Raw genomic sequence first — 16,801 nt, 5'->3', positions numbered from 1 at the left:
AATATACAGTAAAAATACAGAACGCTTCACAAGTTTGCCTATCATCCTTGCACAGGGGTCATGCTAACCTCTGTATTGTTCCGATTTTAGTATGTGTGCTGCCAAAGTGAGCAGTGGGGTAATTCCTACACTGGTTCCCATTAAGCAACAGGGATCCAAATGCATACAAGCATGTGCGCACACACACCAGTACTCTATGATTCTAGGGCCAGTCGCTCGGTCACTTTAGCTAACCGGTTAAAACTGGAAAATACAAACAAAAACAAGCAAAGTCAACTGAAGGCCTGACCTCTGAGCTAAAGTGCGGCTTTCTGGAAAGCTAGCAGGTCTCCAGAGAAGTAAGATAAATGCATCACAGAAGCAAGGAAGCAAGTGTTTCAAACTTTTTGCACAGCAGGACACATGGCCTGGTGCTCCACTAATGGGACCCGGTGCAGAGAGTGTGATAGAGCAAGCCTGGGTAGGGACCTTGAGGTTTCTCACTAACCTGGGACCCCAGCAAGCTGGGCTCTGGGATCTACTCTAGGCCCATCGACATCAGTGTCCCCTTGAAGGCAGAAGAGGGGCCGCTCCTGCCCGCTGTTCCTCTCATCATAGAGCAATTTGACCAACAGGATGGACTTAAATAAGCTGATAACCAGGAAAGCCATACAGACTGTGAAGAAGACCCCTGAGGGAAGGAACCAGAGGAGGTGGAATTAGCCAGAATGTCTGGGGCTCTCCTGCCCCTGATCTGAAATGCCACATCAGATCTGTGACAGGAATGATGGAAGTTGGGTGTCTGGTGTCCCCGTGGGTGCTTACCAATCAGAGGGGTGCTCACTGCACTCCTTGGCATCTCATCAGACATGTTGACCCTGAAGACGGTGTAGCCTACCAGCACGCTGGTCTTGAACATAATCCTGGCCCGGCAGGTGGGTGGTAGGTAGAAGCTCCCCAGGTCCACAAGCATTAGGAAGATGCTGGGAATCAGCAGGCTCACGATGTAGACCAGCGGGCGCCTGCGAATCACCACCTGGCCAGGGACAAGGCGTCTACTGAAGAGAAGGTCTGCACTGAGGGGCTAAAATCCAAAGCCAGGGACACCTGCGTGGCTTAGTGGTTGAGTGTCTGCCTTCGGCTCAGGGTGTGACCCTAGGGTCCTAAGATCGAGTTCTGCATCAGGCTCCCTGCAGAGAGTCTGTGTCTTCCTCTGCCTATGTCTCTGCCTCTCTCTCTGTCACTCTCATGAATAAGTAAATAAAATCTTTTTAAAAACTAAATAAAAGTTAAAAAAATAGAATCCATAGACATCCCAACATTTTTGCATAATGTGAAAAGACTGTAGGTTAGAAAAAGATTATTTTGTGGTTTAGAAAATAGAAAAAAAAAACCCTTTAAGCTTTTATGTGGAACTAACATTACTAATTATAAGAAGAAGCATCAGCATCTATTTGTTTGCCACCGGCCATGGGCCAGGCACTAGCCTAAGTGTCTCCTGTGTCCTGTCCTGTTCAATCCTCACACCCACTTGAAGGGCTGGGCATTAGTATCTCCATTCTACAGACAAGGAAACTGAGGTTCACAGAGATTAAACTGCTTGTTTAAACTCACACAGCCAGCGAGTAACTGTTTTAAATCCAGGTCTTACACTAAGATCTTTCTCCTTATGCCACTTATGCAACATCTGGCACTGTTCTCGGCTTACCCTGACTTCCTCTGTGGAATGTGAGCACCTCAGCACTTGTGTGTCTGTCAGAGTTTGGGCAGGAACCAATGGCACCCCTGGGAGATCTGAGGAGAGCTTAGCAAAGAGACCGCTTACAAGGTGTGGGCAGGCAGAGGGCAACCACAAGAAGGAGGGTGGTGCCCTGGATGTTTGAGAGGACTGACTGAGTTATCCTTACCCTTAGCCCTGATGGGGCCCGGGGCTGGGAATGTGACTAGAACCTGAGGAGAGAGAGCCCACACAGGATCTAGGGCTCCCTCTTAGGGGCACAGCCAGCCTGGTGGTGACTCCACACGGAGAAAGATGGAGAGATAACCATCTTACTCTCCCTCCCCCTCCTCCTGCCAATCCATTCCCTCTTCCTACTGGTCAATGAGGCTGCAGCTCATCTCCAGAAGCACAGGGCAGCAGAAGGGGCGAAGTGGATCTAAGCAGGGGGGACAATGAAGATGCCCAGCAGCATGGCCAGGTATACAGAGCTGCTGAGTGGGGTTTTCAGCTGGGGATCTGAGACTCAAAGTTGCTCTGCTACTGCCATTTTTTGTATGCCTCACTTCTCTGGGATGGTGGTAGGAAATGTCTTTAATAAACACAAACTATTTTCATCAGGGAATGACAGGACTGCGTCCCGTGACACTTTGAGGGCAAGAGCAGCAATGATGAAAAAAATCCCTCATGGGGCCAAAAATAATCCCTATTTTATAGTGGGTATTCAGGACATGTCTACTGAACAATGAAGGTTCTGAGCCCTTTGCTGTGGGATCTGGGAACAAAATAGTGTCTGGAGTCTCCCACTTCTCTGATTCACTACACAACTGAATGCTTTCTAGGTGTCCAATAACATGTGAGATGCTTTGACACATGTGACGTGGTTTATTTAATTCTCACTGTGAGCTTCTTGGCAGGTCATGGAACACCGCCGTTCTAGAGTCGAAAAAATAAAGCTCGGTTCCTGAAGTAAGTTGAGTAAATGGCAGAGCTGGGCTGTGCCCGGTTCTCTTCCACCAGTCGCTACAACTCTTGATCTGACCAGACATCAGAGCTGAGTTCTTCTCCCTCATCTTCGCCTCCTGCTGTGAGGCAAGCACATAGGGAGAAGCCCAGGCAGAGGCCAGGGCCAGAGGAGACGGTGGTGGGAAGAGCTTGGTTGAGACCAGATATCTAGCACCTTGCAGAAGAGAATGGGGTGGGGGCTCCCCAGCCACTAAGTCTGGGAGCATATCCTGACTCTGTGGAGCTCGGCAGGTCAGAGCTGTTTGGAGGATTATAGTCTACTAGGCATAACTGGGTGCAAATATCTGAACAAAAGCGGGATCCCTGGGTGGCGCAGCGGTTTGGCGCCTGCCTTTGGCCCAGGGCGCGATCCTGGAGACCCGGGATCGAATCCCACGTCGGGCTCCCGGTGCATGGAGCCTGCTTCTCCCTCTGCCTGTGTCTCTGCCTCTCTCTCTTTCTCTCTCTGTGACTATCATAAATTAAAAAAAAAAACAAAAAAAAAAAAAACAAAAAAAACAAAAGCAACACTCAGGCTTTGTAATAATTCAGTTAAAACACATTTCTACCAAAGCATGGTCAACAAGGAAAACAACAACAAAATGACCTGTCGTCCACTTCAGCCTCTCAAGCTGTCTTCATCATGCTGTAACAGAGATGGCAGTGGTTAGCTGGGGATGGTAGGACGGGAATCAAGTGGTCAGAGTCCACCAGGGTCTTTGTGGTGTGCCCGGCAGGGTGGTGGGGGGTGACCAGGACTCCCCTAGACTTCCTGGCAGATATGACATGAAGAGGTTGGAAAGGGTAAGAACACCCTAAAGAATGTCCAAGTAGCCACGATGGTTAAGCAGAAACAGCCCAGACTTAGTCAAGAGAATCAAGCTCCAGAGGCCTTCAATTCCAAGTGCCCCGATACGTGCCAGTTTAAGTGATCCTGGGTATATGCCTTGATTTTTCACTTTTTAAAGCACTTTATTGGGAAGGCCACAAGGTGTAGGTGGTTGAGCATCCAGCTCTTGGTTTTGACTTGGGTCCTGATTTCAGTGTCATGAGATTGGGCCTTGCATTGGGCTCCACACTGGGCATGGGGTCTGCTTGGGATTCCTTCTCTCCCTGTGCCCTTCCTCTCTCTCTCCCTCTAAAATAAATAAATAAATGTTTTAAAAAGAACTTTTAAAAAATTAAAAAGCACCTTGCTTTTGCTTGCTGAACATCTTGGCCATCATTGAGATGGGCTGTTGTACTGTGTCAATAACGCTCCTGTGTAATGAGCACATGGTTAGGTGGTTCCTCTCTACCCAGAGGCTCATGTAGAGAATGAACATAAACCTGGGCCAGAACCAAAGATGGCTCCCCAGTTTTACCAGACCACATGCCCCCCATTGTGCCAGGGAAGAAGTGTGGCAAGAGCCAAGGGACTGGGAGAACAGGCTGGCTCTGGGAGCATGCGGCTTGGGCAGGTACACAGGGCCCAGCACTTAGAAGGGCCTGGCACTTGGTTGCATGCTCTGCTGGTGCCATTTTGAAACTCATAATTTTTTAACAGGGAGCCCCACATTTTCATTTTGTACTGGGCCCCACCAGCCAGGCAGCCAGTGCTATCAGGAGGATATGTGTCCCTGGAGATCAGCAGTGACCAAAAGTGGAAGGGAGACATGTAGCTACAAGGGTACACAGCTACTCGACATAAAGTAGCAATCTCCCCCGCCTGTGTTTGGCTCATAAAATTATACAGCTAAATAGACCCCCTCTTTGTTTTTTTTGTTTTTGTTTTTTTTTTCAAGAACAAAGGACCTTCCTTTTTTACTTAGTTTGACTTAGGGGAAATATTACTTATGGACTAGACTAATTTTCTCTACAAGCCCAGTACAGCCTAAAGAAATTCTTATTTTATCATATAGCTTTCAGAAATGGCTTGTTTTCGCATCTCGTTTGATCCTCAAATCCCTTTATTGTCTTGTTCAAGAGACATTAATTGAGCATGAACAGAGAGTCAAGTACTTTTTTTAAGTATTGGAATTAGAATAGTTAATAGGATAGGTTTCTGCCCCTCCCCATCCCATGGAATCCACAACCAGACTCTGGTGTTTGGATGTTTTAGTCTGCAGATAGAAGTCTGTCCCAGAATGGACTATACCCAGAGCCTGTACCTGATTTAGATGAAGGGATTTGGGACCTTCTGAGTTTATATTTAGATTATATTTTGGTCTCAGAGTTGGTGCATGAAATAGTTTAAGACATTTAGGGATGCTAGGATAGGGTGAATGCATTTTGCACATGTGATGAACAAGAATTTTGGGGAGCCAGAGGGCAGTGGACTGTAATGGGTTGAATAATGGCCCCAAGAACTAATGTCCTTCCTGGAAGCTAAGAATGTGACCTTATCTGGAAATGGGATCACTGTAGACGTAATTAATTGGTTCAGATGAGGTCTTATTACTCCAGGAGGTGGACCCTTATTCCAAAATAATTGGTGTCCTCATGAGAAGAAGAGAAGAGATACACAAAAGAGAATGCCACATGAGGATGGGGACAGAGACTGGAGTGATACATCTACAAGCCAAGGATTGCTGGCAGCCACCAAAAGCTAGGAGAGAGGCATGGAACAGGGTCTCCCTCAGGGTTCCCAGAAGGAACTAATGCTGACACCCCGATTTCTAGGCTCCAAAACTGTGAGAGAATGAATTAGTTTTAAGGTACTAGTTTGTGGTACTTTGTTATGGAAGCCCTAGGAAACTATTATAGGCAACTCGCTCAGTAACACACAGTGGACGAATGCCAAAGAATGGACTGGAATATGCTACATTATGTTGATTTGTGAGCTACATATAGGATTAGCATGTAGTTTCTGGAGTCAGACTGCCTGGGTTCAAGCCCAAGCTCCATAGTCACCCTATACACCTTGGGCAAGTGACCTAGACTTGGGCAAGTTAACTTCTCTGTACTCTAGTTCATCCATTTGTACGATTTGTACTCAGAGCATCAATCTCATAGACACGTGAGGTTGACAGGTACAAACTCTTAAAATGGTGCCTGGTGTCAAGTAAATGCTCAGTTTTGTGGTTATTGTTACAATGTCTCCCTAGGCGGCATTTTGAGGAGCCCTGTTTTACTTATGCTTGTGTCCTCGGTGGGTCCACTGAGACTAGTACATGATAAGAGCTCAAAAGATATTTGCTGAGTTATACTGGAGTCCATGAGTACTGCTACTTTTAGCTTCAGTAGGGTGAGAGTGTGGAGTTAGCACAAATGGGGGTTCCCCTCATGAGGTCAGTCCTCCAAGGGCTACCTCTCTTCAGGTCATGCCAGAGACAGTAACTGCCTGCCGATGCTGGGGAGGAAAGTACGTCACCAGATTGGTGAGACACTGCTCTCTGCGGAACTGCCCCTACCTGGAGCCCATCACTTCTAATGGACTAAGGGAGCTGGTGCCTTTAAATTCCACAGAAAGGGAAGAAAAAGCACTTTAGTTTCAGTCCGTGTTCTCCATTAGACACCCTTCAGGTGTTAGCAATATTATGCCACAATTTCATTATCCATTAAAGCCAGGTAATAATAAGTACACAAAGGTATTTGGAGCCTATTGATGTTAATGAAAGAGATCAATCTAATTCAGAATGTGTGTGTGGAGAGCTCCTTGGAGATGGAATAGGCCCCAAGGTTAGCCTCTAATTGCCTCCTTGATGGTAGACCCCACCAGTACTCAATTTTGCATGACCGTCTTTATGACATAGTTGGAACTTTTGACGCCCAGACTCACGCTTCATACAGACGACTATCTTCCTTCTCTCCCAAGCCCCTCCCAACATTCCCAACTCAGAAAGAATGGGAAAGTTACTGCCATCTAAGTAAGATCCTTGCACAGGAGGGCGAGTTTCTTGGGTCTGGACCATGGGTCAGGCTCGATTAGCAGAAAGTCCATGATTCCAGGGATACTTGAGTGACACTAGAGAGATATCTAGAACTCTAAATTCTCTTTCTTCTCTGTCTCTCTCCCTCTCTCAATCTGGTGAAGCTCAGAAAGATCTTCTATCAAGTTTATGAGCTGCATTCAATAGATAGCTCAACAAAACCACTCTAGAAAGGACAACTATGTTAGAGAAAGAGGATAGACAAGGCACCTCTCTTTCTCCATTGCCCTTCTGCATTTTTCTAGGACTCCCCTGCATGGCCCCCACCTCCCGCCTACATGAACACTTCACTCAGTGTGAGGATAGCTTAGTGTTGGGCTCACTTTACTTCCCACAGTTGTCCACCCTCTTACATCCAAAATGAATTCTCACATTTTTATTCCTACGTCCTCCCACTTCTACCCTCATTCTTAAAAAAAAAAAAAACCTAAAACCCAAAACCCAAAAAACAAAAAGCTGCCATACAGAAATCAAATCCTCAGCCTGCTGTTTCTGGGAACCAGCACCTCCGATAATGTATTGGAGGTAACCTCCCCTCCTATGGCTGTTGGATTGGGAGCTGGGCTGCACACAGCCATCTCTGTAGGCAGAAGTGCCTGTGCTCTGGGCCCCCTGTGGAATGCAGCCAGACTCCAAAGTGTTAGCTGTGCCCTCTGATAAATAATATGTGTCCTGGAGCCAGCAGATATGATTGCACATTCGCTGGAACCAACAAGGCATTCTGAGCATTTGATTTCATATCAGGGGCAGCAGTATACATCAGGCCCAGAGTGACAAACATATTTGGAACAGATCATTCTTCCTCCTGCCTGCCCCTACTTGTCTTCAACCCCCCGCTGGGCAGCCTCGACTAGGAAACAGCACATGATTAGTTTAAGAGGGAGATGGCCCTTTGCTGTCAGGACCCTAGTAAACCCAATGTTGGCATGGAACCAGGCTCTGAATTTCACATCATTGTCCAAGGGCTACTGAAGGACACCAGGATACTTAAGTTGTTGACTTCAGAGTATGATGATTGGTATGGAGTAAAAGAACATAAGCCTAGCCATGGTACACATAGCAGGCATGGGGAGGCATGGAGGCTGAGAGAGGTCAAAGGAGACAGAGGACTGAGATAGTCACTGAATCTATTTTAAGTCTTTTCAAAGTTGTAGAGCTGCTGCTGAGCCTAGCTCCCTGCCCTGGGAAACATGATCTGTGACTATTCAGGCTTCTTTCCCTACCCTGTTCCAGAGGGCCAGGGTGGAAGCCAGCCCTGCTAGAGAATCCACATTAGCCCCAGGGCAAAGGGACCCAGGGGAAAGCTCCAAAAACATGAAATCCTATCAATGACCACCTCTAGCATGCCTCAGTATGACCCTGTACATGGAGATGAAGTATGACAGTGAATGGAACAGAAGAATGGGATCACCGTTCCTGACATGCAGGGAAGCTTCTCCTTTCCTTAAATAATCTGTTATGTCTCTGTTCATCATATTTAAAATGGAGCTACTACAGAGAAAACCTTTTGCCACTACTGAGAGGACAAATTAATATTCAGGGCAAGGGGTGACATGTAGCCACAAATAGTGGCTGCTTTATGGAGAGTATGTATGCATGCATGTGTGTGTGTGTGTGTGTGTGTGTGTGTGCGTGTGCGTGCGCGTACTCCTTTATCTGTCCCATCTCTTGCCTGTGTTTGTCTCCGTCGTGCAGTGTAGGTAATGGTGTGTGCAGCGCTCTCTGGAGTGCTTGGTAGGTGACTATGTTCCACCTTGCACGTGCTACTCCCTCACATTTCCCTTTAATGCTCTCCATTATTCGGGCTGCATTAATAATGTTTGTGGGCTGATATCTTTAAAATTAATGAGGTGTTTACTCTTAGCCAAGAAACTCATTGAAATTAAAAAAGCTTTCTTTTCTTCCCCTCTTTTTCTCTTGCTTAAAAAAAAAAAAAAAGTGGACAAACAAGCCACAATGCCAGCTTTGTTAAAATCCAAGCAGAACAGGGAAACACCCAAACCCCACCACCAAGAAGGTGTGAGTTGTGATTAGTTAGTTATCCATTGAGTCAGGTTCAAACCACAGCTATTTCTGGGAGGCCCTGATTTAACAAGAGCTTCGCTAGAAAACTGCATGGGACACCTATTAACAATGGAGGGGCATCTGTGGCCTCAATAATAGCTTATTTCAATACCACCCTCTCTTAGCATAGAATTATCCAGCATAACCATAGCACCTAGTCTAGTCTGAATTTTCCTTCTTATTCAAAGGGCTTGTTTCCAGAATTCATCCTGTGTATGACCCTGACTTGTCTATAGTCTCTGTTTTTCAATCAAACATCATCGGGCATGAAGGACTTTTCCCCACCCAACTACCACCACCACTAGCTGACTTGGTGCAAAAAAGCAGAAATGAATACTAATCATGGGTCTACCAGTTGCATGAACCTGCTGCAAACCACTTATCAGAACAGTTTGCTAGAAAGGCCAGGGAAGGAAGGGTGGCTGCCTCTGGAATGTAAAACATTAGGCTTCACTGTCCTGCACCCCACCTCCTAAGCTCTTGCTGGAACAAATTTCTCCATGACAATGCAGCCAAGAATATCCCTGGTGGTGCAACTGAGAAGTCTGGCTTCTCAATGAGTCCTTTTTGAGCAGTTGTTCTCTCTGATTCAGAAACCACCATAGTCTCTGAGGACTCTGCAGGTGATTTGTTAACTAATTGCTCAAGATAGTCCAGTTAATAATGATAATCTTATAAATTTGTATCTGGGATTAATAATTTACTTAGTTAAAAACAGGACAATAATGTTGAAGAGACACTCTTCTCCCAATTTTTTGTTGTTGTTGTATGTGGGTTTTCTTTTTTCCCTCTCTGTAGCAATTAGGAATGAGGATGTTAGTATGTACTGAAGGCTTCAGGATGTGTGCTATGGTGGGTGGCTCAGGTGCCTGAAAAATCATTCTTTCTATACCCACATACAGAAATCCTGCATCTGTGACTAAATCTCTGGGCTGTGAAATGCCTTAACACAAGGGGATGTCCAGAGCCTCCGGAATCATCTGTTCTCAGAGGTAATGAGTGAGAATATGCAACAGAGCAGTGACTCCTCAGCCCAGCATGGCAAGCCTAAGCCTGCAGGGAAGTGGCCAGCGGGATCAGGGAGGAGAAGGACCTACATTAAACTGAATCTGCGCAAAATCTCCAGCGCTGCTCTGCAGGATGTTGTATGTTGAGGACACGGAAAGAAGTTCCCACTCACTGTCATTCAAAAATTCTTTCTTGTCTTGCTTAATATCTTCTCTGCTCCTCAGGAAGGCCAGGTTGACATCTTCCACTGAAAACAACATAAACAAGTGACTTCCCCACAGAGAGAGGCACCGGTAATAGCCCCCTTTCCCAACTTCCAGTTCAAATTCTTCCCTTTGCTCCTGCCGCCACATGCACAATCTCCCTGAGATGGGGTTCCATACAACCATTATGAATGAGGGAGAGAGATGTGGAATAAAACCTTTCTAGCAGCGAAACAAACAAACAACCTAACCGTGAATTTACAGTTTGTACTCCATTATCCGTAGAATGATAGCGTTGGTCCTGACTTCTATAACCTTCTTGATGGCAGCAGAGGGTGAATATAGTATTCCCAAACCAACAGCAGCAATGAGCTATGTATCTGGGCACAGCACTGTACTTTGTTTGAATTACAACAGAAACCAAATAACTATAAGAACAGATTTAGGTTCTTGTCACTTCTGTGCAAGAATAAAATAAGCCTCATAGACAGAATCTCACCTATGTGTGCCAACCCAGCACGAGTGTGTCTCCCACCAGCAGACTAGGCCTGTCGTGGTTTACCTGTGTGCAGGATGCTACTGAAGGTCAGGCTGCAGTTCTGGATGTCAAACGGAAAAGCGTATGTCTCTAAACTGCATGTAGTAACGACCTGCATAGGCTTAGAGTTCTTAATGGTCCCAGAGGAGTTCACATAGACATACGGAAGGTCAGGTGACCCCTCAACATCCACCCTATGAGAAACACAGGAGACCTTGCTGTTACAGAGAGGGCCTTCGTCATTTCAATCCACAAACGGAACTGATTATGAGATGGTAGTGACCATGATATCCAGAACTAGCCTAGAAGTGCAAAGACAGATTCACATTTCCCATGATAGAATTCACCCTGGCAAAGATGGATTCAGGAATGCCTCAAAAGTTAATTTACTTGCTACTCTTGCAACACAGGCATAACCCATGGGTAACCTCAAGTATATGTAATCAAATCTCTATCTATCTTAAATGATGTCAACCCATGGTCCTTCTAACTTGAATATTCCCAACACTGTGATTCTCTTCAAGTTGAGAAACAAAAAATAGCAACAATGACCAAAACAGCAATGGGCCTGAATAGTCCAAGCAGCTTAAACCCCATGGAAATACACCCCGGAACACTTACAATTCATTAATGATGATGTCAGGGGCCCAGATGTCACTTAGAGGAAGAGAAATCTCTCTAATCTCATCAAACATGCTGGGGTTCCAGGATAAAAACTCATCATCCCAAACCTGTTAGCAGTAGCCAGAACAGAAATTTATTAAAAGGGGGAAATGTCAAGCTCACCAAAGAACCGAAGAGGGATTTGGATGAATAACCCAACTGATCTGCTTGTTGGCACTATTAGGGGAGAGGACTTTCCTTCCAGCTCCTAAAGATGGTGCCCCAACCAGAAAACATGGCCACGTATCTTACACAGATTCTAATAAATTAGGTCTGCTGCAGAAGCTAACTTGCAAACACAAAGAAAATATCTATTCCTTAGAATAATTATATTTTGCAACAGATTAAGATCAAGAGTCCAGCATGTATGGAAGGAAACATCATTTACCTCTTGGTACCATATACTTGTCTTTAATTTTTGGTTCTGTGCATCCTGCAAAGCAAAACGAAAATGGGTACCAAATATTAGAATGTCAATAAATCAAAGTCCAATTCAACAGTATGATAACTCAGAGAAAGAAAATCAAATCTAACTAAAAATGTTGATTTTAAAAGCACCTCCTTAAGTGTTTAAATCTGAGTATTCTTGGCTCCTATTTATTACACACGTCTGTCATTACAAACTTTGCTATAGCATCTCTGACAAAATGGTGCTATGACTACACCTGACATCTTGAATGATTTGCTAATCCCTTTCCACCCCAATTAGTTACTCTGCCATTAATCAAATTAAAAAATGACATGTAGCCTTAGCCAACTCTGGGCTAAAAAGATGAGACCAAGCTTTTATTTGTAATCATGATATTATTCATAATACTTTAATGAGTGTTATCTCAACTGCTCTTGGCAGCCATTCCTGTGAAGTTACCTTATGTTTAGATTTCTCTGCTTATCAAACAGACTGGATGAGCTTAATGTAAATGAAGTGCATTTTTGGTGATATAAATAGATGTGATTTCTCTATGTCTGCAATGAGTCAGTAAATTTTTTAAAAGGCCCCAAAGAATAACAACCAAAAAAAGAACCCCTTCCTTACTAACTTTTTTTCATATTTACTTTAGTAAAGCGCATTCTAAAACTACTATGTTCTTAGGAATTAAGAGGAATATCTCACACCATGTACAAACATTAACTCATTAACTCAAAATGGACTGTTTTGAACCTAAATGTAGGAGCTAAAACTATAAAACTCTTAGAAGAAAACATAGGAGGGGTGCCTGGGTGGCTCAATTGGTTGGGCAGCTGACTCTTGGTTTTGGCTCAGGTCATGATCTTGGAGTCTGAGGATTGAGCCCCTCACTGGGAAGTCTGCTTGAAGGTTCTCTCTCCTTCTTCCTCTGCCCCTCCCCCCACTCAAGTGTGCCTTCTCTTTCTGTCTCAAATAAACAAATCTTTTTTTTTTTTTTTAAAGAAAACATGGAAGTAAATCTTTGTGACTTGAATTAGGCAGTCAACTCTTAGTTTGGACACCATAACCACATGAAACCAAAGAACATGTAAATGGAATTTCATCAAAATGAAAAACTTTTGTGCTTTAAAGGACACATCAAGAAGTAAAAAGACAACCCACAGAATGGAGATAATATCTGCAGATCATATATCTGATACGGAGTTAGTATCCAGAATATACAAAGAATTTCTACAAATTAAAACAAAACAATGACCCTACTTCAAAATGGATCTTCCTTCAAAGTGGATATACGAATGGTGAATAAGCAGATGAAAAGATGTTCAACATCACTGCTGTGGATCAAATTATGTTATTATGTTCTTCTAAAATTCATATATGACTAAATTTGGAGATGGGACTTTGTTTTTTTTTTTAAGATTTTATTTATTTATTCATGATAGACATAGAGACAGAGAAAGAGAGAAGCAGAGACACAGGCAGAGGCAGAAGCAGGCTCCATGCCAGGAGCCCGATGCAGGACTTGGTCCGGGGACTCCCGGATCACTCCCTGGGCCAAAGGCAGGTGCCAAACCGCTGAGCCACCCAGGGATCCCTGGAGATGGGACTTTGAAGAGGTAGCTAAAGTTAAATGAAAGCACCATCTATTAGGATTGATGGCCTTAGAAGAAGAGGAAGACAGAATGATCCCTCTCTCTCCCCCGTGTGGGTATATAGGAAGAAGGCAGCTATCTGTAATCCAGGAAGAGAGCTCTCACCAGGAATATAATTGGCTAGAACTTTGATCTTGGACTTCCCAGCCTCTAGAACTGTGAAAAATAGAGTCTGTGGTATTTGTGATGGCAGTCCAAGCTGACTTATACAATCACTAATCATTAGGGAAATGCAAATTAAAGCCACAGTGAAATACCACTTTATTCTCATTAAGATGGCTGCTAAAACAAAACCAAAAAAAAAAAAAAAATCAAACAAAAACAGAAAATAAGTGTTAGTGAAGATGTAAAGAAATTGAAATCCTTGTGCACTACTGGTGGGAATATAAAATGGCACAGCTGCTATGGAAAACAGTGGCAGTTCCTAAAAATTAAAAATAGAATTACCATATGGTCTAGCAATTCCATTCTTTGGTATAAATCCAAAAGAACTGAAAGCAAAGGCTCAGTTATTTGTACACCCATGTTCACAGCACCATTATTCACAATAGCCAAGGGGTGGAAGCAACCCAAGTGTCCATCAAAGATGAATACATAAGCAAAATGTGGCATATACATACAACGTAATATTATTCAGCCTTAAAAGAGAAGGAAATTCTGACCCATGCTACAGCATGAATGAACCTTGAGGCGACACCACTTCCTTCCAAGTTTTACCAGCTGAGAGATTCTGAAATAGATAATGTTTTTTACAATCAGCATTATTTAGTTAGATTTGATTTTCTTCCTCTAAGCTCTCATGCTGTTGAACTAGGCTTTGATTTACTAACATTGTAAGATGTGATGTCTCCCCCAACTAAAGCACAAAGGGCTCAGTTCTAGGCTTAGCGGCCATCAATGAGGGGTCCCCCCAAATAGGGGGGTAAATCAAGTTCAAAATACAGTTTGTATTACTGGAAAATACAGGTTTTAACTATTCTTTCACAAAAAATATATTTTTAGAACTGTGAAACATCCTGACCATTTTTTTTAAATCTCTGTCATGCCAAGTCCTGAATGTATCACTGACTCAGTCATGTGGCTGGGGAGACTATTATTTTATCCAGTTGATTGTTATTAACTGCCATGTTGATGCCTTAGCTCATTTTCCTCTTCCTGCCCATTGCTTTGTCATATTACATGTAACAAGTGTTAAGAATTTCTCCCCAATATATTAGGGGGGGGGGTTCTGGGAGCATTTGTCATTCAGCCCTAAAGAACACAATGTCAAAAAGGAGTTTGAAACTAAAACTGAAATCTTTTTTTTTTTTTTTTGTCAAAGGAAACAAGTTTCTCAATGCCAGCTGGTGAACATAATTGGTTCTCTGGTGGCATTATTCACAGCTTTTCCCTCTGTGTATCTCTCTCTCTCTCTTTTTTTCTTTAGATACCTTCCATCTTGCTTGTTAAAAGCAAAGGATATTTCAGAGAATTGGAATTCATTAGTCTTCCTAACAGAGGGAGTCTATTTAGATCTAAATTGGTGGTTAGCAAATATACAGATAATTCCCGCACATTCTTATTTATCTTTCCCAGTTCCAAAGACTATAGAAACAGATGCCTCAACGTCTGGCTGGGAGGCTCTAGTCAATGGACTGGAATACAAAGGTATCTGGGATTCGGAATTGACAAAACTCAATAGAAACAAATTGAAACTCTTCACTGTTGAGTAGACTATCTCTATAATCAGATTTCCCTAAGGTACTCATAATACCCAGAAATTCTAAGACGAGACTGTAGTCTTTCATATAAACAAAACAGGAGGCAAAACATTATAATGGGAGCGAGGTGCCATGGTGAAAGCAGGGCTGAAAGCTCTTCACTCCAAACAAAAGTTGCCAGAAGCTCAGCTGCTGGCAGATGTACCCAACAAGTTATCTATTCTTGTCCGATCCTGTGCAGGATTTCATCAAGTCTTTCAGAACTGGCCCCACCTCCACAATGAACTTTAGGCTCAGCCCTGCTGAATGTAATGGAGACATTTGCGAAGCATATTAGACTATTTTAATCAATTAATTGCTTGATGGGTATCTATCCAGTATGTTTGAAGTAAGATATGCTGCACTGCATATTATGGGGAATATGAATATTAGTAAGCCCGTCCTTCCCACAGGTAGCTTATTAGTAAATTAGTGCATGTGACATTTTAACAAATAGCTCTATGTGTTACGAGATATGTAGACTTCAATGGATTTAAAGGAAGAAGACGTTGCTGTCAGCTTGCAGATATGAGGGAAATCTCTTTCGGGAGCTAAGATTTGAAGTACTGTTATATTTTGCAGATGGAAAATGAAGACAAAGACTTCCTGTGGAGGAAGGAGCATACAGGCAAGAGACAACAAGGGGTTGGTTTCTTTGCAGTATTGAGGAGATGAGGCTAAAGTAGTAGACAGGGATAAAACTACAGGGATGAGCTATGAGATTTTTCCAGATTTCTGAAGGAAAGTCAGCCATATCCAATAAGACACATTTACTGTCATAACATATTCTAGTAAGAAATTAGGCTAGGGGCACCTGGGTGGCTCAGTGGTTGAGCATCTGCCTTTGGCTCAGGTCATGATCCTGGGGTCCTGAGATTGAGTTCTGCATCGTGCTTCTCCCTCTGCCTATGTCTCTGTCTCTCTGTGTGTCTCTCATAAATATATAAATAAATCCTTTTAAAAATTAGTATATTCCATGATAGTGGAGAAAAACATATCTTTGAAAAAAATAATGGTGTTCTCCTTAATGACCAGAAAGAATCTGGTTTTATTTTCATTTATCAGGATAGAAAGAAACAGATTTTTAAAAATTCAATTTGACACAGTTGTCCTAAGGGAAAATATTAATATAGAAACTTTACTTCTTTTCTATATTTCTCTCCAAATAATCCTCTGGAGGAAAGTGAAGTATGAGGTAGAAAGAGGGAGAATGAGGATTGACCTAGGGTGGTCTTATTCCTTTATCCAAAGTTGATCATCAGCATGTCCTGGGGCTTTGCATGACATGGCTCACATCATGTGTCTTTATTCAGACCATGCTATTCCCATTGTACTATGTCTGTAAGCACTGCAGGCATGAAAACCCACTGACAAGTAGCAAGGACTAATATCTCTTAAGTACATGAAGATACAGCTCCAGGAAATTTACTCTCAAAAATTTTAGTTCAATATCCAATTACAGAGGAAATTTAAGGAAGTTTTCTGTTGAAGCTTTATGTAAGACCAGGCCTTTGGAGTCGGGTGGATATTTCCTGGCATTTAATTAAATAGTTTCCAGAATCTTAAATCTAGAACTTTTGCTAAAACTGAGATTTTTTTGTGTGTGTGTGTGCATATCATTTAAAGTTCCTGTTTACAAAGAAATAATGGTTAGGGATTTATTTATCTAAGCTGGAGGAAAGTGATGTTAAAATAATTTGTGGGGCGCCTAGGTGGCTCAGTGGGTTAAGCCGTCGGCTCTTGATTTCGGCTCAGGTCATGATCTCAGGGTTGCGGCCAATGTCGGGCTCTGTGCCCAGCAGGGAGTCTGCTTGAAGATTCTCTCTCCCTCCCTCTCCTTCTGCCTTTCCCCCTGCTCATGCACATGCTCACTTGCTCACTTGCTCTCCCAAGTGAATAAATCTTAAAAAAGC

The 16,801-nt window shown here is 43.3% G+C and overlaps 1 protein-coding gene and 1 non-coding gene across 2 annotated transcripts in view; both read right to left on the bottom strand.

The window, feature by feature from the left end:
- HTR3B (5-hydroxytryptamine receptor 3B) overlaps nt 1-16,801 on the bottom strand; it is a 57,875-nt gene that overhangs the window by 5,236 nt on the left and 35,838 nt on the right. The window contains exons 3-8 of the mRNA XM_072822066.1: nt 11,477-11,521; nt 11,047-11,156; nt 10,450-10,619; nt 9,774-9,931; nt 805-1,015; nt 488-670 (exon numbers count right to left, since the gene is read on the bottom strand). Coding sequence (XP_072678167.1) covers nt 488-670; nt 805-1,015; nt 9,774-9,931; nt 10,450-10,619; nt 11,047-11,156; nt 11,477-11,521 — 877 coding nt within the window. The remainder of the gene's footprint in view (nt 1-487; nt 671-804; nt 1,016-9,773; nt 9,932-10,449; nt 10,620-11,046; nt 11,157-11,476; nt 11,522-16,801) is intronic.
- Nucleotides 11-114, bottom strand: LOC140631371 (U6 spliceosomal RNA). The gene has a single exon (XR_012028994.1). It is a non-coding gene; the product is annotated as a U6 spliceosomal RNA (small nuclear RNA).

The sequence above is a fragment of the Canis lupus genome, chromosome 3, assembly GCF_048164855.1.
Source record: "Canis lupus baileyi chromosome 3, mCanLup2.hap1, whole genome shotgun sequence".
NCBI classification, from domain to species: Eukaryota; Metazoa; Chordata; class Mammalia; order Carnivora; family Canidae; genus Canis; species Canis lupus.
The sequence above is the reverse complement of the archived record's forward strand: the minus strand, read 5'-3'. Positions and strand labels throughout refer to the sequence as shown.